Below are 22,715 nucleotides of genomic sequence, written 5' to 3'. Positions count from 1 at the left end.
TGCAGATAAACACAGGACCAGCTACACCAGTGTAACTAAGACAAAGGGGAAGAGACTCCTTAATCTCTAGAAATCTCTAGGACCAGGATTCTTAAATGGCAAAGCAAGGGGAGATGCAGGGACAACGTGTAGTTGATTGTGCTATAATGGATCTAGGCCTTAAAAGAGATTAATGCCTTGAAGTCACACCCCCAATCTAATTTATTTTAGTTATACCCAGAAGGTTCTATACATCATCAATAGATGAAAGCAAACAGCATCCAATGCCCCATCCCAAAATCTTCAGACTTCTTCCAAAGAACATCTGAGGACATCAAAGTAATGCAAATTATCAGCCATCCTTAGAAAAGCCACCAACAGAACACCAAATTCACTTTGACTAAGATCTGCAGTCACACACACACACCAAGGCACAACTAAGCAGTTACTCACATAAATACAATTTTCCACAGAATAGCACGAAAATCATTAACCATCAAACCAGAATTTAAAGAAGCCATCTAAAACAGGGCAGCCTGGCTATCATAAGGAACGTAAAACCTTATGACAAAGGTCAGACAACTCTTTAAAAAAAAAAAAAAAATCACCCACAGAGAGCCCCTCCGGCAAAGTGTTACACAGCAACTCCCTTCACAATCGTAGAAACTACAAAACAATCCTAGAACGGAGAAAATCTGAACACGCGCAGAAAAAACTGAAATAGAGGAGGCCATGGATAAGCATTCCTTCTGCGACCTGTGGAAGGGACTCCGATCCCAAAACCAAAATGGACCAAACACGTCCAGCACCCCCAAGAGAAAGGCTGCCTGCTGCAACCAAAGGAAACATCCCTAGACTCCTCCAGAAAAGCAATGTAAAAATCCAGGAAGCACCAGTAAAACTAACTGGATTCTGCATTTGACCACTTCCCCAAGACATAGTCAGAGGGGTTAATTACAGCAATGGTTAGCGACGGAGGTATCACTAACCCAAATATGTACACAGGGATCTGTGTCAGCAGCAACATTAGCAAACTGTTCTGTAATGTTCAACAAATGAATACTTAAATTCCTAATGAAGAGCAAAAGTCTGCATAAACGTCCAATTGGGTTTCTTCCAAAATGCAGAGCTTCTGAACACACAGTTACCCTACAGACACTGATCAGCAAACACACAAAGACACTCCCTCAGGAAGAAGATTCACTCTGTGAATTAACACAAAACCCCAGGGAAAAAGAAAACCCCACTAACACTCATAACAAACTACAACCCAGCATAGGAGAAGAAAATACAAATATTGCAACGTGCCCTCGAACACCAATACACCTCCTATTGGGAGGAGCAATTTGGGAAAACAGAACAATACACAAAAAAAAAAAAAAAACCTTACCGCGCCCATAAATACAAAACAGGCAGACCCACACCAAATACAGGAGAAGTGATCACTGATTAGGAAACAGAAAGATGCAGAGAAAAACTAAACTGGAAACCCCAAGAAGCCAGACTCTGAAGGCAATGTAGCAACACCAGAGAAACAGAAATAGAAATGCATATCCTCACGTGCTGGGCAAGATACAAAAATATCAAAGACACACATTTCCACAAAACAATGAGCCGAGAAAAATGATCTAATATCCTGGTGGAAAGGGGGGAGAAAAGCAGCAGAATATGTTGTCTCTCGCCAGGCCAGGGATCATTCAGACCATGACCCCTGAGTTTTGTCCCTGTTAGAGAGCTTTCTGTAACCTGTAACTACTCCATTGTTATTCAGTCATTTTTGTGTGTCTTCCTTTTTTATTTTAATCATTACGTATACTTCTTTGGCAACTCGTAAAATTATCATGTCAGTAAAGCTTTCTGAATCTAGATCTTTAGGTCTGTCCCCCATACGCTTTATAACGAAGACCACTGCCCATTTCAGTAGCCGCCCTCTGGGCAGACTCCAGCCGGTTTAGGTCCTTTTGAAGGTGCGGTCTCCAGAACCGTACCCGACACTCCCAAGTGAGGTCTCACCAGGGACTTATTGCAAAAGCAATAGCACCTTTTTTCAGTGGCTACTCCTCTCCCTATGCACCCAAACACCTCTCCGCTTTTGCCATTGCCTTATCCATCTGCTTGGTCCATCCTATACGATCACCTCCAGATCCCGCTCTGGTTTCATACATAGAAGACTTTCATCCCCTACACTGCACTGCTTCCTTTAGGTTTCTACAGCCCAAATAAATGACTGCATTTTTTTTTAAATTACATCTTAAAGCTGCTGGACTCTAGACATTCCCCGAGCTTCGCCAGATCCCTCCTTATGTTTTTCACACCTTCTTGGCAAAACCTTTTCCTGAAAGTCCTTCCGCGGTATCACGTATGAAAAGGACTGATTCCTGTGGGGTTAGACTGAGCTCTGTTTACCACTCCCCGTTGTCACCTCCCATTTAACCAGTTTCTAACCCAGTCAGTCAGTCACTTTAGGACCCCATGCCAAAGGCACTCAGTTTATTTAGGCAGCCACAGTGAGATAGTGAGAAGGTGGGTAACGTGGTTGTAATGACGCTAGAGGAAGGTAAGTAGCTGAACTTTGAATAGACTGTGGTGGAGAAAGACGATGCAGCAGATCTGCGAGGAGGAGGCTGCAGTAGACCAAGCTGAAGTCGATGAGTGGATAAAAGTGTGTTCGGAAAGGGGCAGGTTTTGATAATTTTATCGAGATAGAAAACCATGGGAATTGGATTTGGAAGGAAAGATAAAAAAGGTCAGTCTTGGCCATGCTAAGGTGGCATTCAGGCCTGCGTTTTCCAACAGGCACCCAAGGCCTGCGCCTAAAAGTGGCACAGTTTTGGGGGACAGCAAAGTTCTTGTCCCCGTCTGCTCTGCGGACCTCTAATCTTTCCACCCTGCTCTCCCCAACCCAATTCTCTTCCCTCTGCAAGGCTCAGAGCTCCCCTCTCTACCTTGCCACGAAGACTGAATCAGGCCAAGCCATGACCTCACAGGCCCTATCCCCCCTCATGGGAGCGCAGAAGGAGGTCCCCGCGTTCACAGATTTCTGAAAATGGCAGAGGTAAAGCAGGGACCCCCCCCCCCCCCCGAGTTCCGTGGAGGGAAACGCTAGGTCAGGCATTCCAGAGGTCCACAAAGACGAGAGAGTGGCGAGGGAAACCACGGAAAGGGTTAGCAGTAGAGAAGCTGCAGGGTTTGGCCTTCTGTCACATTCTGCAGTCTGGGATTAATGATGGACCCAGACTCACTCCCAGGTAGAAGAATTGGTTGCATAAGGCTATTAAGTTTTTTTGAATATTAGATTTACTAGCAGGTGGGAGAGGGTGAAACTGGCCAGAGGTTTAAATCTGTGCCACCCTTGGTGCTTCTTCCTAAGCAGCTTAAAGTTCCCAGGTACACGGAAGCATGGGCGAGGGAATTCTGGGGACATTGGGAGAAAGTGTTTTAAAATTGTATTTGAATTAAGCCTATCACGTTAAAGGATGTATACTCTTATGTCTGTAATCCACTTTATTTATTAAAAAAAATGTGATTTTTCACCCAAGCACCCTGGTGATGTGCAAGTATAAAAATACCAAATATATAATAAAATATAACCAGTCCCATCCATTATAAAAGGTAAAATACAAAATTAAAAATTAAAAACGTATGCACGTTCTCTCCAATCCCAAACATTTAACATCTGTCCAGTTTCAGCCTTCCTAAATTACAGCATATAGCACCCCAAAGAGCCCATCTACACAGAATATGCCTACTGAAAAAGCCACTTACATAAGGGCAACAATTCCCTAATTGCCTGGCACGCCTAGTACATTTTTCCAAAGTGTTGATGCAATACAATGAAAAGCTCTAGTTCAGTCTTTATCTGACTTAAATTGTTTAACTTTAAATGAAAGTGCTGATAACAGGTTCTCCTCTTGGGAATGCAAAGTGCATGGAGGTTTGTAGCTGCAGTCTGAAGCTTAAATAACGCAATGCCAGGCACAGAACCTTAAATTTAGCTCAGCTTGAAAGAGAGAACTGGCTACAGATTGAAGGAATATATAAGCCCTCATCTCAAGCACCTTCAATGGTTGACAGTCAGGCAGCCATGTTTGGACCACCAGCAACACCCTTACACCTTGATGGGAAGCCACCCCAGAAGGGCACTGCAGTAGTCCAAATTAGGCAATACATGGAAAGGAAGAATTGCCATCTCTGATGCCTTAAAACATGGTTTTCACCTTATCACCCCGAGATGCAAAATGTCACCCTAGCCACTTTAGAAATGTGTGTGCACAGATCAAGATGATCTAGATAAATAAGTTCCCTTTAAATTAGAGTGCTGAGTCACCCTGGATGTGCCTTGTCCCCTGCTAAGCGGAGAACATGCTAATGGACTCCCTCAGAGACTGGCGTTACTGGATATGAAATAATAGTTACTTGGATAAACCGCTCCTGGCCGCTGAGCAGAGGAGGGCATAGAGTGCATGGATTTAGCAGGACTGTGTGCAGACATCTCTCAGGGAAGAGATTCTGCGTGTTCCTGCTGAGTTTTCCCAACACCACTGGGACACGCCCCTACCGTTGGGGGTCAACTGGCCTGGAGGCCCAGAGATGAGGGAATAGGTTGAAGACTGCCACTAGTCTCACGAGGAATGCTTATTAGAGGACAATTAGACCATCACCGCTGCTGAGGGAAGTGAGTCTGCATTGGTTTCTTGTTCGGATGCATCCGTGAGAAGAGCAGAAAAAGTTCCAAGCTTTGCACTTAGCAACAAATCAACTACAGGAGACAGAATTAGGTTTTTGGAGATGGTAAATTTAGGAGTTTATTTTCCAGCTCATTAGAGATTCTTTGAAGATACAAAAAAAAAAAAGTATCTATTGGTGATTTAGGAGTGCAGGGACCATGACTGGGTACCTTCTCTGGGTGAATCAAATACATAAATACATTTCCATAACACAAATGTACTGCCATAAGAAAACAATACCTGCATTCCCTCAGCAAATGCTGCCTCTCTTGTATTTCAATTCGTTAATTGCATCATCAAAAATTGCCCAAAGTGGATTACATTCAAATAAATAGCAAATAGCACCCCAGTGCTAGCCAAATATTAATAGAATCAACATAAAACCACAGCAGCCAACTCCAGCTCCAATGCAAGAGTATGAAGCACCCTAGGCGAAGCTTCAGTTTGGCATCCTACCCCTATCGGGGGCAGCACTGGTACAACAGCCACCTCTCACTCTCTGCCAAGTCCTGCGTCCCCTCTCTCTGCCTCCTGTGTGTTGCGCCCGTCGGTCGCAGGCGGCTGCGACCTTTGCTGCTCACCTTTCTCTGTACAGTTCCTAGTCTGGGGAGAACGGCAGCCTCCGCTTCCACACGCCGACCCTCATGGTGTGCCCGGGACGGCGTGGGCGTTCCCAACAGCCATCTTACATTCAGGGTTACCTAAGGCACATGTGCGCGCCTGCCCCCTTCTTGAACAAGTCATGGTGGGAACCTCGGGGGCGTACCCACCGCATGACGTCATCCGCTTACCATACTTAAGCTCAGCTGACTTCCTGCACTACGAGTTAGCAAGGATTTTGGTCCTGCTATTTCCGCTACACTGGGACTCCGTCTCGCTATCCTACTGAGTGACCTAGGTACCCACTCCTCGGGGGACTTTGCAGCACTCAGGGCCATCCGCTCCTTGGAGAGCCTTTACTCTCTGCTTCTCTGTTCCAGTGAGTTCCTGCATCGTCCTCGGACGACCCTTGCTGTACTTGTTCGGACCTCCTTGGTGCCTGATCCTCCATCTACATCCACAGTTCTGGCGTGAGTACAGAATCTGCTCATCTACCTTTGTGGCACGGATCCCCGGGTTACCCCGCTTGCGGACCCCTACCGGATCCCTCCAGTCTTGTGCAGCTTTCCATTGGCTTCCAGCCTACCCCGCGCTGTGGACCACTACCAAGTTGCCAGCACAAGCTACGCCTAGGGAAGGAATTCACCGAACTACTCCATGCTGAGGATTCTACTCAGACCGACCAGCTGCAGGTCACCCTCTTGGGTACAGACTATTGATCCGCTCCTTGGATCCTCATCGACTGTATAATAAAGCTATTTCCTCTGTTGTCCATCACTGCTGAGATCTTGCCTGTTGTGAGAAGGGCCCACAGGGCTCCTCCCTGTGGGCGGAGTTTTCACTCACCACGACCCAAGGGTCCACTTCTAGTTCAAGGCGCACAGAACGTAACACTGTCGGCAGTGCCCAGCATCTCCTCTCTCTATCCCCATGTCCAGCATCTCTCTTTCTCCTTCACTCCTTGCTCAGCACACCAGCATCACCCCAAGCTCTTTGACCTTATTTTGCAGTGCCCAGTATCTTCCCTCACCACCCCGCACCTGACCAGAATCCTCCCTCTCTCTCCACCCTACGCAGCACCTTCTCTCTCTCTCCACCCATCCAGCACTCCTCCTCCCACCTTCCTCTTTCTACATTCTCCATATCTGCCCAGCATCCATTCACTTCTTTCTTATGGTGTCGTGTCTTAAAAGTGGGAAGGTGGCACCTGGTGGGTTGCTGCCACCCCCCCTAAAAAAAACTATTTCTCTCAAAACCCTATAACAGATCTCAAATGGAACCTGCTAACAAGTTCCATACATTGGGTCCAATCCTTAAAAAAGGCTCTTCTACTAATTCCTATGAATCTAACTTCTGCTGGTGATGGAAGTTGTTAAAGAACCTCATCAACAGATCTCAGATGCACTCCAAGTAAACAATGTTAGAAATTATTTGGAAAGGAACAGAGAAGAAAACTGATAACCATAAAGTCTTTGTACAGATCCATGGTGTAACCGCTCCGAGCACTGTGCGCCCCATCTCGAAAAAAAGAGGCATAGCAGACTGAGAAAAGGGACAGAGAAGGGTGACAAAAATGATAAAGGGGATGGAAAAGCTCCCTCATGGAGAAGATTAGGGCTCTTTAGATTAGAGAAGAGATGACCGACAGGGGACAGGATTCAAATTTCTAAAATCATGAGTGGGGTGCAACGGGTAAATAAAGTACCCGTTCACATTAACACTGGGATCAGGAGACACTCCATGAAACTAACAACCTGCAGAAAGTATTTTTTTTCACTTAGCGCACAATCGAGCCATGGAATCCTTTGCCAGGGGGGATGTGGTTGAGGCAACGAACATATGAAGGCTGGACAAGTTCTGGAATTTCTTTCCAGGGGATGTGGTTAGGGCAGTTAGTGTAGCTGTGTTTAAAAAAGGATTGGATAAGTTCTTGGAGGAGAAGTCCATTACCTGCTATTAATTAAGTTGACTTAGATAATAACCACCGCTATTACTAGCAACGGTAACATGGGATAGACTTCGTTTTTGGGTACTTGCCAGGTTCTTATGGCCTGGATTGGCCACTGTTGGAAACAGGATGCTGGGCTTGATGGACCCTTGGTCTGACCCAGTATGGCATGTTCTTAAGAGTCCATACAACGTTATTAGTCAGGTAGGCTTGGGAAAGCCTGTGCTTATCCCTGGGCATGAGACACAAGAAATAGATCAACTGTTGGAGAGCTGCCAGGTACTTCAGACCGGGACTGGCCACAGCTGGAGACAGGATGCTAGGCACTTCTTATGTTCTTGTTCTGCAGGTGATCTTCCTGCAAGTGTGGGGCTCGGTTATTTAACACCTTAAAAGCCAGAGAAAGGGTCACAAAAACTGAATACCACATTTGATCGGAAGCCTGTGGAGTGAGTGTAAATGCTGGGGAAATGTGGTCCCAGAGGCGAAGGCCCCGTAATTCTGTACTCCCTGTTGCTTCATCAAGCATTTTTTGGCAGACCAAATCAACAAAAAGTTGCATTAGTGTAATTTATTGGTAACCAAAGAATGAATTCGTCACCAGGTCCTACCCTCTCTCTCTACTACTGGCAGTTGTTGGAAGGTGAAAAAAAACCAAAAAGACAAAACAAGATTTGCTACTGCCACAATATGAACTTGCATTGTTAATTCTAAAGCAACTCGCGTTGCTGATACCCTCACCTCTTCTCAGCCTGGTATGTAACCTGTCCCCATCCAGAGTTACCACTGGGCTATTTGAACGGTTTCTTAGTCTACAAATTTATTTTTTTTAACTTTAAAATTTTGCAAAAAGTATTAAGTAACAACTTGCAACAGAAAATAAGGTAATACATAGAAAACTGCATCAAAGAATTCATGCATGGTATGTACTAAATCTCTGCCATTAACCCTCCATCAAACCCCCAATAATTGGTTTTTGATGGGTTAAACTTTAATTTCTTCCTTCACATTCATAAAGATGTCCTTGTGAGACAACTATTATGGCACTTTATAGCTTCTTCTCTCCTTGAGTCCAACTCTACATAAAAATATCAGCCATCAGCCTACATTTGAAAACAGATCTCTTCTGACCTGATCACATTACCCACAGATCTGATATACAGGATAACGAGGAGAGGAGAGAGAATGGCACCAAGAAGAGATCAAAACACCTTGGAGGACCCTTATGGAGGAAAGAACTGAACCAGTTTAATGTCCAACCATGGACTCCACAGGACTTCAGGCATCTTAACTGAATCCCATGGTCTTCGGTGTCAAAGGCAGCTATCAGAGCCGATAAAACAATTACCAGATCTCTACCCTTCTCCAAAGTAGGCTTTAGGGCAAACAGAGCTAACAAAGTGATCTCCATACCTAAATATGTCCAAACGTCAGACTGGCAGCGCTCTATGAAATAATTAAATAATTCCACAAACCGCTGCAGCTGTTTAGCCACTCATTCTATTAATTTCCAAACTCCCACCACTTCCCCTACATAGCCCAGCCCCACTAATCTCTCTCCCAAACGGTTTATCCTCGACTTTCTCCTCACCCTTGCTCATTCTGTCCACAGCGCTCACCACTGGGAACAGTTACGCATCGCAGCTGGCGGGAGGAGGCCCATCAGCCGAGGAGTCAGCAGCAGGTAAAAGGCACAAGAACAGAGCGGAGCATCCCATGCAGGCAAGGGGAGGGATGAGCGAGCACTATCAATAGGGCGGTTTTTCCAATAAACAACCATTTTATTTTTTTTTACAGTGGAGATGTTTTCTCTGTGTCTGTTGGTTAAAACCTAAAAACAAAAGCTCTAGATATTAATAATCAGGCCGATCCATTGCAGTGTGCTCAGCCAAGCGCACTGTTTAACCCGTGGCTGGATGCAGGTTCTGGATGAGTGGCTACAGGGGGATTAGTGCATCCAAAACGTGCATCCAACCTCCCGCAAAACCAATAGCGCTCATCACCCACAAATGCAAGTTGATGAGCGCTATTAGCTATTCTCCTCCGATCCAAAAAAAAAAAAAAAGGGCCCGACCTGCACATTTTTACCCTCAGAAATTTCTGAGCAGCCCAAAAAAAAAAAAAAAAAAGTGTACAAAAAAGCAGAAAATACAGCTTTTCTGAACTTCCTCAATTAACTAGCTCCATTTTCCTAACCTACGACTGTGCACAGGTTAGGGAAATGGGTGCTCATAGAACTGAGCGTCCGTTTTCCTAACCCGCTGACAGCCGCCTCTCCTGGCTGCCCGCTGCCGAGGAAGCGCACATTTGTCCCTAGCACCTCCTTAGCAGCGCGACCCCTCATTTAAAATATTCGATCGCGCGCCCAGGAGAGGTGGCTTGGGCTCATGTTAGGAACGTGGGCGCTCAACGCTGAGCGCCCGTTTTCCATGCTGCTTTATTGCATCGGCTTGAATATGTTATAAGGGCATCAAATAACTTGTTTGTGCATCAAAATGTAGTGCATTATCAGTTGCAATCATAAGTAATTTAATTAGCACATTTTGTAACTGGGTTTATAACAGTTGTGATAAATCAAATTACTACAGCAGTAACATCTAAACAATCCAAAAACGAATTGTCATCGACAACACGCAAATTAGTGAATAGGATCCAAGGATCACACCACATGGACACAGAGTCTTCTGAAACAAACTCCATCTTATCCTGCCCCCTCCCCTCCAATCCCTCTCCCCCAGGGTAGGGGGCCTGAGGCTTTCTACTTACAGTGAGGGAGGTGAAGGTTAGGCAGATGCCTCCAAACCCATTCAGCGAGAGAGCGAGGAAGATCAATGGGGCAAGAACTGCAGGAGAGAAAAGAAATGATCAGGCAGAAATCAATGTGAAGGAGGTGGGGGAGAGAGAGCGATGGCAGGACAGACGGTGAGCAAAGAGGGAGAGGCAGACAAGAACAAGAAGTGAGGGAGAGAGCAGGGAGAAGGAGAGGCCGCAGGAAGTGAGGGAGAGAGCAGGGAGAAGGAGAGGCCACAGGAAGTGAGGGAGAGAGCAGGGAGAAGGAGAGGCCGCAGGAAGTGAGGGAGAGAGCAGGGAGGAGGAGAGGCCGCAGGAAGTGAGGGAGAGAGCAGGGAGAAGGAGAGGCCGCAGGAAGTGAGGGAGAGAGCAGGGAGAAGGAGAGGCCGCAGGGAGTGAGGGAGAGAGCAGGGAGAAGGAGAGGCCGCAGGGAGTGAGGGAGAGAGCAGGGAGAAGGAGAGGCCGCAGGGAGTGAGGGAGAGAGCAGGGAGAAGGAGAGGCCGCAGGGAGTGAGGGAGAGAGCAGGGAGAAGGAGAGGCCGCAGGAAGTGGAGAATCAGAGAGCTTCACAGTCAAGGATCCTTCTCACCTTGTGGATTGTACCCAGCTAAGGCCATCATTGCACAAGAAGTGGCAAAACTGGAGCTGTAGGAGAGAAAGGAAAGCAATTATAGAATCAACAATTCTACAAGTGACGGGGGCTGTTCCCCTCGCTAAATATAATCCCCAGATTTTTCTGGCTATGGGTAGTGGGGGTGAGCGCGGATTCTTTGAATCCTCCCCTTTGCTAAAACCCATCCTTCTGGGGGCTAGGAAATCCCTTGGAGCACGCGCAGTTCTTGAGAGGGTTAGGCCCGACCGACGCAGCCAGGAGGAAGGAGCTGCAGGTCCCTCCCAGGACCTCAGCAGAGAGAGGGCGAGGAGGAGCTGGAGTTCACCCCTTGATCTTGAGGGAAGAGAGGAAGGAGAACTGGTTTGAGGAGAAGACTTTTGAAGAATTTTGACTTCTTGGTATTTGAAGGGAAGGGTTGCCCCCCATCTCCCCAATGATTGGGGGTTGGACATCTTTTTGCCCAAGTGATCAGACAAGTGAGGGTGGAGAAAGAATGAAACTTTGAAAAGAGAATCCAGAGCCTCAACGGTGGATTAACTGGTGTGAAGGGTAGCGAGGGCGGGAACCCTTTGTGCTGCTGCACGGTTGACGCAGCCTCAAGGGCGCACCCACAGAAGCGGGCGAACGCGCCCTGTACAGGAGACAGTCTGGAGCTTCTCCTTTACCAGCTGCCTCTCCCGCAGGTTGAGGCCTTTGGGTTCTGGAGGCCGGCAGGACTTAGGCAGGTCCCTAGGGCAGAGGAGATAGCTACAGGCCACAGGCACACTGGGGACAGGGCAGGCAGCGGACTAATGGCGTCAGGACTAGGCTGAGGTCAGGGCAGAAAGCTAAACAAGAGTGGCCAGGTCCAGGTGGCAGGCAATTGTGGTCAAGATCCAGAGTCAGGCCAGGGGAGATGCAGGCACAGAAGACACTGGACAAGATGGACGGGACAGGGCAGGGCTGGACAAGGACGGCCTGAGAATTCAAGGCTGGAAGACAAGGCACAGGACTCAGGAACACTGGCCACGCACTGCAATTCAGGAGACCCGTTGCTGAGGCAAGGCAGGGAGTCCCGGGGAGCCCGACTTCCTCCTAGGGCGCTGTGGGCCATTCCCCCCCCCCCCCCCATGGGACCTTTAAGAGTCGCCGCAGGCATGCCTGCAGGAAGGAGGAGCCACTGGAGAGGCTGGGGCCTGCACGGTCAGAGCGGCATCGGGGATAAGAGCAGCAGCTTGCAGGGCCAACCTGCCAGCAGCAAATCTTGACAATTGGAACACAGCTCAAGGTTTTTGGGAAGTTTGGAACTCATTTGATATTTTTGGATTGGGGATATATTTTTCCAACTGATTGGCTGCTGCCGGAAGCCACCCTCTAGTTGTCCCACCCCACTGGTGAGGATCTGCTGACAGAGGATGAACCCGCCAGAGATAGGGGAGCGAGGAGAAGGCTCACCAGGGACAAGGAAACCCTGTGTTTCATTTTTGATTATCTGCTGTATGCGGATTCTCAGTTTTTGTGGGCATTTTTTGCCTGGACCTTGTTCTTTGATTTGCAGTAAAAGGATTTCTTTTGAACACCATTTCTGGACTCCTTTTGGTTCAAATACAAGGGCTGACTGAATGGGAATAGGGTTGAGTCTTTTCTTCTGCTGTTTGCTTCCTCGCTCCTGGACAATACTGCGCCTGAGTAAGATTTTCTGACCAGCGTGAGAGCTGCGAGTGATTGCACCCAGCGCCCCAGAAGATTATCCGAACCCAGACCTGTGGCACTCCGAGTCGAGGATACGGCATCGGACCGTGGTCCCGTTATATACACAACGGTAATGGCCACACACACCCACTCTGAAGGTGCAGCCATGACAGACTCCTACTCCTTTTTGACGGGTGTAATCCCAGAGTGTGCATTATCTTTAATTTAATGAGCTCTGTGTTTGCAGACTGACACAATTATCTCTTTCAGGGCTTAATGTGTAGACAAAAAGGAAGCAGAACTGTGAAGGGGGGTGGGGGAGGGAAAGGGGGAGGTCAGGGCCTGGTCTGGTGTGAACTGTGTAAGGAGGCAGAGCCAGGGCCAGGTGTGAACTCTCTCACACACACACACACACACACATATCATGCAAATACGCTTTTCACACTCTGTTTCTGGGACAGGGAGGGGGCAGGGAGCCACACCTGATTTACATCACCGGTTCTGCTCCACTTCATCGGGTTCTGGGAAACATAACGGGAGCAGAATTCCTGTTGTCATCCTGCCAGAAGTTAGGCCTGGGCAATGCCAAAGAGCTGAAGTAGCACCAGTGGCAAAGTGTTTAAGGAGTAAGTGCCGATCCTCACCGGCAGGGCTGCAGCCTTAGTTACGGGCACCGCGGCTCACGCACGTCAAACGTGCGCCAATTCCCCTCCTCCGCTCTGCAGTGCCTGCTTCAAGCTCACAGCCCCTTCCCCTCCTCTTCCCGGCAGCACAGGAGTGGAAGGGCTGGATTAGGTAGCAGAGAGGCTCATGGGCCTCCCTGGGGGCAGGCGGAGCAGAACACCCCCTGCCGTTCTGCCCCTTAAACCTGAAAAGAAGAGGAGGAACTGCACTCCAGGCTGTTCTCCCCCCACAAATTAAGCCCTGCAGCTGCGAATATCCCTGCCCTCTTGTTTAATAGGAGACTGCCCCATTTTAAGTGTCCAGAACCGGGGCGGGACTGCTGGCAAGTGCAGCGCCCGGCCCTGGATGCAGTTACCCGAGCTGGCTGAGGTTAGGGATGCAGAGCAGGCGGTGTTCAAGGTTTCCGGGGTCAGAGTGGGGGTGGGGGGCCTCCATCACCACCAGCATCACTAAATGGCACCTGGTGGTGGCACCTGGGCCCGTGAATGCAGGGTCCGGGCTGCGGAGAGAGCTCTGCCACCCCGGCCCCCGAGTCGCTGCAGTGACCAAGCTGAGCAGGCTGGGAGGGAAAAAATCCCCCCCCCCCCCCCCTGCAGTAGCAATCGAACGTTCGTAGCCCTGACAAGGGGCCACTTCCAATTGAGCTGGAAGCCCAAAAGAGAGGGCAGGAGCTGCCCGCCTCCTCCACAATAATCAGAAAACGTCTCGCTTTCCCCCCTGGCTGCTGGGAACCGGGGCAGGGTAACCCTGTGCCAGGCTGCAGGAAGGAGCCCAGCCACAGCACAAAGAGACGACCACATAACAACTTCAGCATTTGTGTTTTTTTCTGTAATACATCAGGCTCCCTGCATTTGCAGAGTGTGGGAGTGAGGATACCGAGTGAGTAAAGAGCTAACTCCACTCCCCTGAGAGAGAGTATCTGCAGCAGTCCCCTGGGTCCCGGCCTCCCTTCTCCTTCCCCCTTACCCGTGCGGGCTGTGGTGCTCTCCTTGTGAGCTTGCGCAAGTCCCGTCACCCTCAGACTGTAAGCCTTCCGGGGCAGGGACTTACCTACCCCTACTGTACCTGAAGCGTAACTCACTTTGAGCAAGGAATTAAACCCAAATATGCCAACTGGGATTAGCTCTGCCAGCTCGCCGCTCTCGAACCTCAGCCTTACGCCTTCCGTGCCCTGTACCACTGACCTCTTGATTTTCAGAGGTCCATCCCTCCTCCCCCTCCTCTCTCTCTCCCCTGGTCAGCCTCCCCGTCCCACATATCCTCCCTTATCAACCCTCTGTGATGGAATCACCAGCCCCTCAACGATACTTCCCAAGTCTCCTAAAACACCTTTGCCTTCTCTGGTATCCACCGTTGATGGTTGCTCATCTTCCACTCTTGCAAAACACTTTTAAGGTGCTCTGGAAAGCAGGATCATTGCCTGTATTGAGCACCTGTGACAAGTGACTACTGATTGTATCTGGGCCGGCTCCCTTACCCCTTCCTTCCTCTAATAGCTGTGGGTTTTTTGGGGGTTTTTTAATTAATTTTATATTCCAGGTCTTGGAAGTGCCTACAGATCCCTCTTCTGGACTTTCAGACCTGAGACTGTAAACGCTGTCCTGTCCCCTGCAGGAGCGGAAAAGTACGGGGACCAGAAGAAAGGGGTTATTTACGGAGAGGAGTTCTAATAAAAGGGAACAAGGTTTTTCCATCTAAGAAAAATTAAAAAATATCCTGTAGTATCTTAAATAGCTGAGCTCTGGGTCAGCACCTAATCTGAGGATATTCAGCCCAGAAAAAATGTTTTATCATGGTTTGCACTAGTTAAAAACAAGCAAATTCTCCATCCATCCACCAACACCTTGCGTGCCAAGTCCATTGGCCCTTGTACTACGTACCTGCCCAGCAGCCGAAGGGGCCGCGGCCCAAATTTGTCCATCAGGATGCCGAGTGGTAGCGTGGCTGCGCTTAGCAAGAATGAGCCAATAGTGAAACCCAGGTTCAGCATCTCCTCCTGGGCCTGGCAGCTCAGCCATTCCTCAGGGGCCGCAGAGGCGTTTTGACCAGGATTAGAAGTGGCATTCTCAGCTGGGAGCAGAAAATGGGAGAGAGTTACAGCCAGGGCTGGCTTAATCATTAGGCAAATTAAAACAGTTGCCTAGGGTGGCAGCTTTTGAGGCACCAGAGCGGCTGCAGTCACAAACTAAACATTAGTGCTGATTTGGTTTACAGGTTTGCTCTACATAGGTTCTGATTGTCTTTTTTTTTTTTTTTCGGAGTTTTGCGTTACTTCCAAAAAGTGTCTGGTAAAGAAGGGAATTTTATCACTATTAGTGAGGTGACACCAGAATCTGACTTTTTTTGTATGGCAAGTCCTAAGGAGAGCATCAGTCTCATTCAACAGGTCCCCTGAGGCAGCTGACGTTGGGATCTGCTGTGTTTGTTCCAGTTGTCTTTTGGACTTGAGACTCATGATTTTTTAAGCTAAGCATCTGAATTAAATAGTTTTACTGGGCAATGACTGACACTGGCATCACTTTTAGAAGCACAAGAACTTTTTAAAATCATGCACTGGCATATGACGACAAGGGTAGTCAGCTTCGTTAAATGTTCTTGAAGTTCCACATCTGTTGCCTCAAAATGTATTGCATGAGGTTATTGGGGGTTTTATTTTAAGTTGTAGCTCACCCACTATAATTTTTGTCCTAGTTTTGGTTTGTGAGGCCATTATACATGCCTCATTTTCATTTAGCGTACTAAGAGGAAACATCCTGGTTCAGCACAGACAGCCATCTTGGATATTACCATTAGCCCATGTGGTATGGATTCATTTACACACACACACACACAGACACTGTACATGAAACAAAATTGAATATTTAAAACTGTAAATTTAAGTTATGTGTTTTACAGGATGGTATTGGGTGATCATGATTGCAGAGTTTAATTATCAAATTTTCACTGGGGGGAGGAGCACAATGGTGCAGGCTTGCCTTAGGAAGTTAATACCATTGCAGCGGCCCTGGTTATGGACAGACAGGCAAGGAGAGTGAGCGAGAGAACGAAAAGACAGACAAGTTAAAAGTACTACTAAGCCCTTCTCAATGTAATAGCCTCCTCCCCCTCCCGACTGAAGGAATAGGGGAGGCCTAAACCTCATGAACGCACACTCTCGTAGGTGTGGGTGTCTCTGTATTTCTAAGTGTTTGGGTATTTATTTGTTTCTCTGAGACTGTTTGAATCTCTTTGTGGTTCCACATTTGAATTTCTGTGTGCGTTTGACTCTTTGGGGCTCTCCGTTGTCCTGTGCTTGTCTATGCACGTTCTCAGGGCTGGGGTACAGATTTGTACCAGGTGAGAATGGGAGGTGCCTACGGGCATAGGAGTCATATGGGAGGATCGTTTGTTTTATAAACAGATAGTGCTTCAGCTCCCAGAGGGCACACATGCAGCAGGAAATGCAGTGGGGGTGTGTGTGTGTGTGTGTGTGTGTGTGTGTTAAGGCGGGGGCCTCCCTCAGTTTCTCAGTAAGAGGTGGAGCACTTTTCACTTCTCCTTTAAAGAGCAGTCCCTCCTCCCCAGCACACACCTCCCTCAATGGCTTTCTAAATAGCTGTTGAAAGCTGCTCACTTTATCTCCACTGCGATGCTTTCCAGTAATTCTCAGTCTCTCTGTCCTGGCCCTAGGCTGCCAAATACAGGGAGCTTCAGTTTCCAGTGCTGTCAGCTCCTCCCCTTCCCCCGATATTATTTGTAGAGCGCTATCAGGCACACACAGTGCTTTACAGAGACAGGCAAGAGACAGTCCCTGCTCCTTAGAACTTACAGTCTAGTCAAGAGAGACAGACAAGACACACAAGTTTGTGTGCATTGATGAGCGGGTCTGACTGTAAGGGGGGGGGGGGGGGGGAACCAGAATGAAAGAAAATGAAGAGGCAGCCACAACAAACTTTGGACAGCTCAATATATATATATATATTTTTTTTGTAACACGTATGCTGTGAATGGTGACCAAGGCAATGGAACTGCTTCTTTGATGACAGCTAGCTCTCAATTTTGTTTCGGAGAAGTGATTAGACTAAAGATTTTCCTCCACTCAATAAAGAGCTATAAATAAATAAATGCATACAGGGCTTTGAAGTAAAACAGTGAGCCCATGACTAGGAAGAGTTGGGATTAATTAAGGAAGGAGGAGCCTTAATTGAGTGAAGCTGCAAGGAATGAGGCCCTTAGGAGGAGTCTGTGTAAGAAAAGAGCTTTAGTAACCCGGGGAGGACTGAGTCAGGGAAGGGCAATTCCAGCCTTTGAGGGCCACAAACCGGTTGGGTTTTCAGGCTATGCCTAATAAATATGCATGGGAGAGATCTGTATGCCTGCTGCCTCGGTTATATGTAAATCGCTCCTATTCGTTAGGGATATCCTCAAGGACCAGAATTGCCCATCCCTGCTCAGAGTCCTTCTCAAAACATTTGAGCACTACAAATCCTCATGACCCCTTAAATGAGCGTTTCCCACTCGGTGGGCCCCAACAGTCCCCCTACAACAGCTGGCCTGCAGGATACCCTCCCGCCAGCAGGGGGAGGCAGAGAGCACTGTGTGCGCTGCCCATTCCCGTTTACCCTCTGCTGGTTTTCTGCACTTGAAACGGCACGAGGGGGGGGGGCTCTGTAGATTCACAAGTCCAGTCCTATGGGCCCCGTGCAGTTCCACTTACAGCGGAAAACGGGCATAAAAGAAAGCAGCACCAGGTAAGAGCTGCACAAAGAGGCAGCTGAATTTTCTAGGAAACTGGGGGAGAGGGAAGAAAAGAGAAAGTACTGATGCCAAGGACAGGAGAGAGTTTGATGGGGATTATACTGGGGGAGGGGTGGAAGGAGAGAGTAGGAAAGGGAATAGGATGGAGATGGTGATGATTCCAGCAGGGAGAAGGGAGAGAAAGGAAAGAGAAGGTGATGATACCAGAGGTGGTGGGGAGGAAGAGAAAAGGGAAGAGGTGATGTTGCCAATGGTGGTGGAGAAAAGATAGGAAAAGTTGGTGATGGTGGGCAGGAGATGGGGGGAAAGGGAAGAGAAGGTGATGATACCAGAGGTGGTGGGGAGGAAGAGAAAAGGGAAGAGGTGATGTTGCCAATGGTGGTGGAGAAAAGATAGGAAAAGTTGGTGATGGTGGGTGGGAGATGGGGGGGAAAGGGAAGAGAAGGTGATGATGCAGTTGGGGGCGGGGTAGTGAAGGGAAGGTGCTGGTATGTCATGATGAAGAAGTGAGCTGAATGCCAGGTATGCAATGATACAAAAAGGTTGGGAACCACTGCCTTAAAATCAGCCTTCATATGTATCAAGATAGCTTCATAACTTCTCTGCAATTGTAAACAATCAACGGACTGAATGATTACGAGAGTTCACTGGAGGACAGGGACCATTTTATCAGGTCTTTGTCTCAGTAGCAGTCCACACACGGAAAGCAGGAACTGGGGTGACTGAGTGAGAACTTCGGTCCTGTGCTGAGGATATGCTCGGGTGCTTCAGTCCCCCAGCCCTCATCACTGCGGAGAGACCCCGATTCTTTGGATGGACTCCATCGATTATGGGCTTACCTTGGCACAGGTAGGAGTAGAATCCCTCGTTCTTCAGCATGAGGAGGAGTGAAGCCCATCCCAGCAGAACGGCCGAGAAGAAAAGATTCTCCAGGACAGCCGTGCACGCCATCCACCAGCGGCGCCGATATGCCTGCTGCAACGTTGGAGCCATTCTGAGCTTATTTCGGGACAGTCCAAGTCTTCACTGTGAGATGGAGTCAGACACAAGCACTGCACCAGGTCTATGTCCAAATGACTTTCTACACTGCAAAACAAGCATATAAATCCATTCCAGGGCAGTCAGAAGCTTGCGGACCATGCACAGCAGGTCACAGAACCAACATACAGAGACCGCAAGAGCAGGGGCCATGTAAAGGTGATCACAAAGATAAGCAAAATTTGGACAGTTAATATGCAGCCTTGCCACTATAAGTTCCTCTCTTCAAATCTCCCCAAAGGAGTTCTGCACAGCCCAGTTCTTGGTTTAATTTTGATGAGTTCGTTATTCACTTGTTCTTGCCATATAGTTTGCCTATGAGTGGTCAAGGATAATGAGGAAAACATATCTGTTTGAGAGTCACAAGCTCCATACCCCTGTGGGGGTGCTGATTGCAGTGTAGTGTTAGCAGAGAGGGGCCAAAACATTATAATATCAGATTAGAAAGGTTGGCCTAGAATCTATTCATTACCAGTGAGACAAGGGCTGCCCTTGCAAAATAACAACTGAGTCCAGCAGACTGTGCACGCTTTACAAGTGGCGGAATAGCTGCACCAAGCTTCCAAAAAGAGGCAAGGTCAACCCAACACGAAACTGCAACAAGGTTTTGATAAATTCTTAGATACAATCAAGGGGAAGCGGAGAGTCTCGGCACGTGGGCTACAGTTCGACTTGGTGACACTTCCCAGTGAGGATGGAGAGATATCTCTCCGGCAATCAAGCTTGCATGAGTAATAGCTGGGAGATAGTGCAGCTGGAATGGGGGGGGGGGCGGGGGGGAGAGTAAGGAAAAGAAATGTGATGGCCACAGCTAGAACAGTGAAGGGGGCCAGGCTTGTACAGCTGCCAACCGGGAGATACCCTCAGCTAGAATAGCACAACTGAATAGACTGGATGGGCCAAATAGTCCTTACAGGCTGGCACCTACTTTGCTACTATTTATTTATTTATTTTAAGTTTTTCTATACCGGCATTCGCGTTGAATATCGCATCATGCCGGTTTACAATTAACAAGAGGTGAAGGAACAAAGTAATAATAAAATAATAATAATAAACATTAACAGGTGCTGACAAAAGGTTGCAGTTACAATAAAACAAGGGAATTACACAACTTGGAGCAGTGAAAAGGAGCTAGGAATTAAACATAGAGAACAAATTTGCCAAATTTGACAAACATAGAGAACAAATTTGCCAATTAATGGTGTGAACTTAAGTTACAGCATTTGCTACGTTAATGAATTGCCCTGTTGAGGTTGTTATTAATTACCATGTTAAGAAAAAGTCTAAGCGTTGGTTAATGGTGAATTAAGGTTCAGTTGGTGTCTGGAAAGGCTTTCATAAATAACCATGTTTTGAGTGGTTTCCTAAATGTAGGAAGGCCGGGTTCTTGTCTCAGATCAGGTGGGATGGAGTTCCATAGTGTCGGTCCTGCAGTGGAGAAAGCCCCGGTCCCTGGCGGTTATGTGCCGAGGGGATTTGGGAGTGTGGAACTTGTAGGAACCATGACATGCATCAGTCAGATGGCACCAGTAGTCAGACGTGTGCATGGCATCATGCAAACCCACATGTATGAGGGCTGTATTGCAGAAGGCGGCAGGGTGCTGACAGGAGTAGGATTCATACAGGGAACACGATGCAGCGATAGAGCCCTTGTATCTGACGGATGAGTCTCCAGGGGCAGTGCCCCGAGCCTTGCTGACCTGTGGGGAAGGGGACTGTGGTGTTATGAAGCCAGGAGAACAAACAATCGCATGGTGTGTGTCTGTGTGTAAGGAAGAGGTGTGTGGCAAATGACTTAGGAATTTTGTCTCATTTGGAGAGGACAGCAGTGCGGGACGAATGGAGAATAAAGATTGTGTAGACAGAACTAAGTGGGGTTTTTTTGCAATCTAAATGCATGCCCTACCAATTGCTAGGACACACTGGCAGTTTAATAAGGATACATTTCTTACAGCAGGAAACAGTAAAACAGAAGGGTTAGAAACAGCTGAGGATTTTCCTTACTCCCTGCAGCTGTAATACAGTGAGACTGAGGGGCAAACACACCCAGGAATGTGCCTTTTTTCATTCACAAAGTGAAGCACCGAGATACAAGGGAAACCATCCGTGGATCTTCTTCAGTCCCTGCACCCCGGGGGTACAGTGAGAGAGGAGGGGGGGGGGGTCTGTATTCCCTGCAGCACCCACAGACTTTTAACCATTTTATTTCTATTACTGTACTGCATCGCTCATTTCGTTTATGGGAATTAGGTGCTTTTATTCTGCGTTATTTCCATGTTGCATTTATTTGCTGATAATAACGCGCATAAGGTGCTCCTGCAAGTGGGCGAGAAACACCTTTTATAAAGAGGTGGAAAGGCCCGGGGATTGGGCTTTATTTATTCCCTGCAGCGTGAGGCAGAAGCGAGGGGAAAGCCCTGGATAGATCCGGAGGCAGGGGAGACCCCCGGCCGCCGGCGCGCATGGCTTCCTAAACTTTACAGGACTTGGGGACAGCCCCGAAGCTGAAGCTGCTCTCCCCGCCCTCCTCCTCCGCTGCCCCCAGCCCCTCTCCCTCCTGTCTGCAGTCGCCGGCCACTGCCACGTGGATCAGGCGGGAGAGCTCGTGCCAGGAGCTTTATTTACCCCCAAGCGCCCCCGCTCCTCCCCCCGTCCCCGGTCTCCGTGCATCGCTCCACGCTCCCCTGCCCCGCGAGGACTTTTCCCGCCGGGGGTCTCGGACGCGCAACTCCTGCCAAGGCGCGCGGGAAGCGAGCGAGCACGCGCACTCGCCCCCCCGTACACAGCAGCCCCCCCTCCCGCTCTCACCTATGGGGGGCGGGGGGCGCCCCGAATCCTCTCGGCGGGGCCTCAGAAGGGGTCGCCTCGGTGCCCGCGGGAGCCTCTTCCTGCTGCCATATGGCTGGGCCGGAGCACATGGGAGGGAGCCCCTGCCTTTATAAGGCCACAGCGCCGCGGAGCAGGGAGGGACCAGGGCTCTCCCTGCTCTCTGCAGCCGGAGGAAAGGGCAGGGCCGAGGCGGAGGAGGAGGAGGAGCGGGAGGGCTGCGCTGGGGCAGCAGCCAGAGGGGAAGAGGAGGGCAGGCAGGGGCAGCAGCGAGAGAAGAGGGGGAGGGTGAGCAGGGGCAGCAGCGAGAGAGGAAGCGCTGAGACTAGGGCAGAGGAGGTGGAGGGCAGGCAGGGGCAGCGCTGAGAGAGGAAGCACTGAGACAAGGGTAGAGGAGGAGGAGGGCAGGCAGGCAGGGGCAGCAGCGAGAGAGGAAGCGCTGAGACTAGGGTAGAGGAGGTGGAGGGAGGGCAGGGGCAGCACCGAGAGAGGAAGAAGCGCTGAGACTAGGGCAGAGGAGGTGGAGGGCAGGCAGGGGCAGCAGCGAGAGAGGAAGCGCTGAGACTAGGGCAGAGGAGGTGGAGGGCAGGCAGGGGCAGCACCGAGAGAGGAAGCACTGAGACAAGGGTAGAGGAGGAGGAGGGCAGGCAGGGGCAGCAGCGAGAGAGGAAGCGCTGAGACTAGGGCAGAGGAGGTGGAGGGCAGGCAGGGGCAGCACCGAGAGAGGAAGCGCTGAGACTAGGGCAGAGGAGGTGGAGGGCAGGCAGGGGCAGCACCGAGAGAGGAAGCGCTGAGACTAGGGCAGAGGAGGTGGAGGGCAGGCAGGGGCAGCACCGAGAGAGGAAGCGCTGAGACTAGGGCAGAGGAGGTGGAGGGCAGGCAGGGGCAGCACCGAGAGAGGAAGCACTGAGACAAGGGGTAGAGGAGTTGGAGGGCAGGCAGGGGCAGCAGCGAGAGAGGAAGCGCTGAGACTAGGGCAGAGGAGGTGGAGGGCAGGCAGGGGCAGCACCGAGAGAGGAAGCGCTGAGACTAGGGTAGAGGAGGTGGAGGGCAGGCAGGGGCAGCACTGAGACAAGGGCAGAGGAGGTGGAGGGCAGAATCCA

The 22,715-nt window shown here is 49.3% G+C and overlaps 1 protein-coding gene across 1 annotated transcript in view; it reads right to left on the bottom strand.

Moving 5' to 3' along the window:
• Nucleotides 1-21,801, bottom strand: part of SLC43A1 (solute carrier family 43 member 1) — an 80,015-nt gene extending 58,214 nt beyond the window's left edge. The window contains 5 exon segments of the mRNA XM_029574976.1: nt 10,021-10,097; nt 10,633-10,688; nt 14,892-15,081; nt 18,588-18,829; nt 21,595-21,801. Coding sequence (XP_029430836.1) covers nt 10,021-10,097; nt 10,633-10,688; nt 14,892-15,081; nt 18,588-18,741 — 477 coding nt within the window. The 5' untranslated portion in view covers nt 18,742-18,829; nt 21,595-21,801.
• Between the last annotated feature and the right edge of the window lie 914 nt (nt 21,802-22,715).

This window comes from Rhinatrema bivittatum, chromosome 13 (genome assembly GCF_901001135.1).
Source record: "Rhinatrema bivittatum chromosome 13, aRhiBiv1.1, whole genome shotgun sequence".
Taxonomy (NCBI): domain Eukaryota; kingdom Metazoa; phylum Chordata; class Amphibia; order Gymnophiona; family Rhinatrematidae; genus Rhinatrema; species Rhinatrema bivittatum.
Note: the sequence above shows the minus strand (reverse complement) of the source record. Positions and strands in the feature narration are given on the sequence as shown.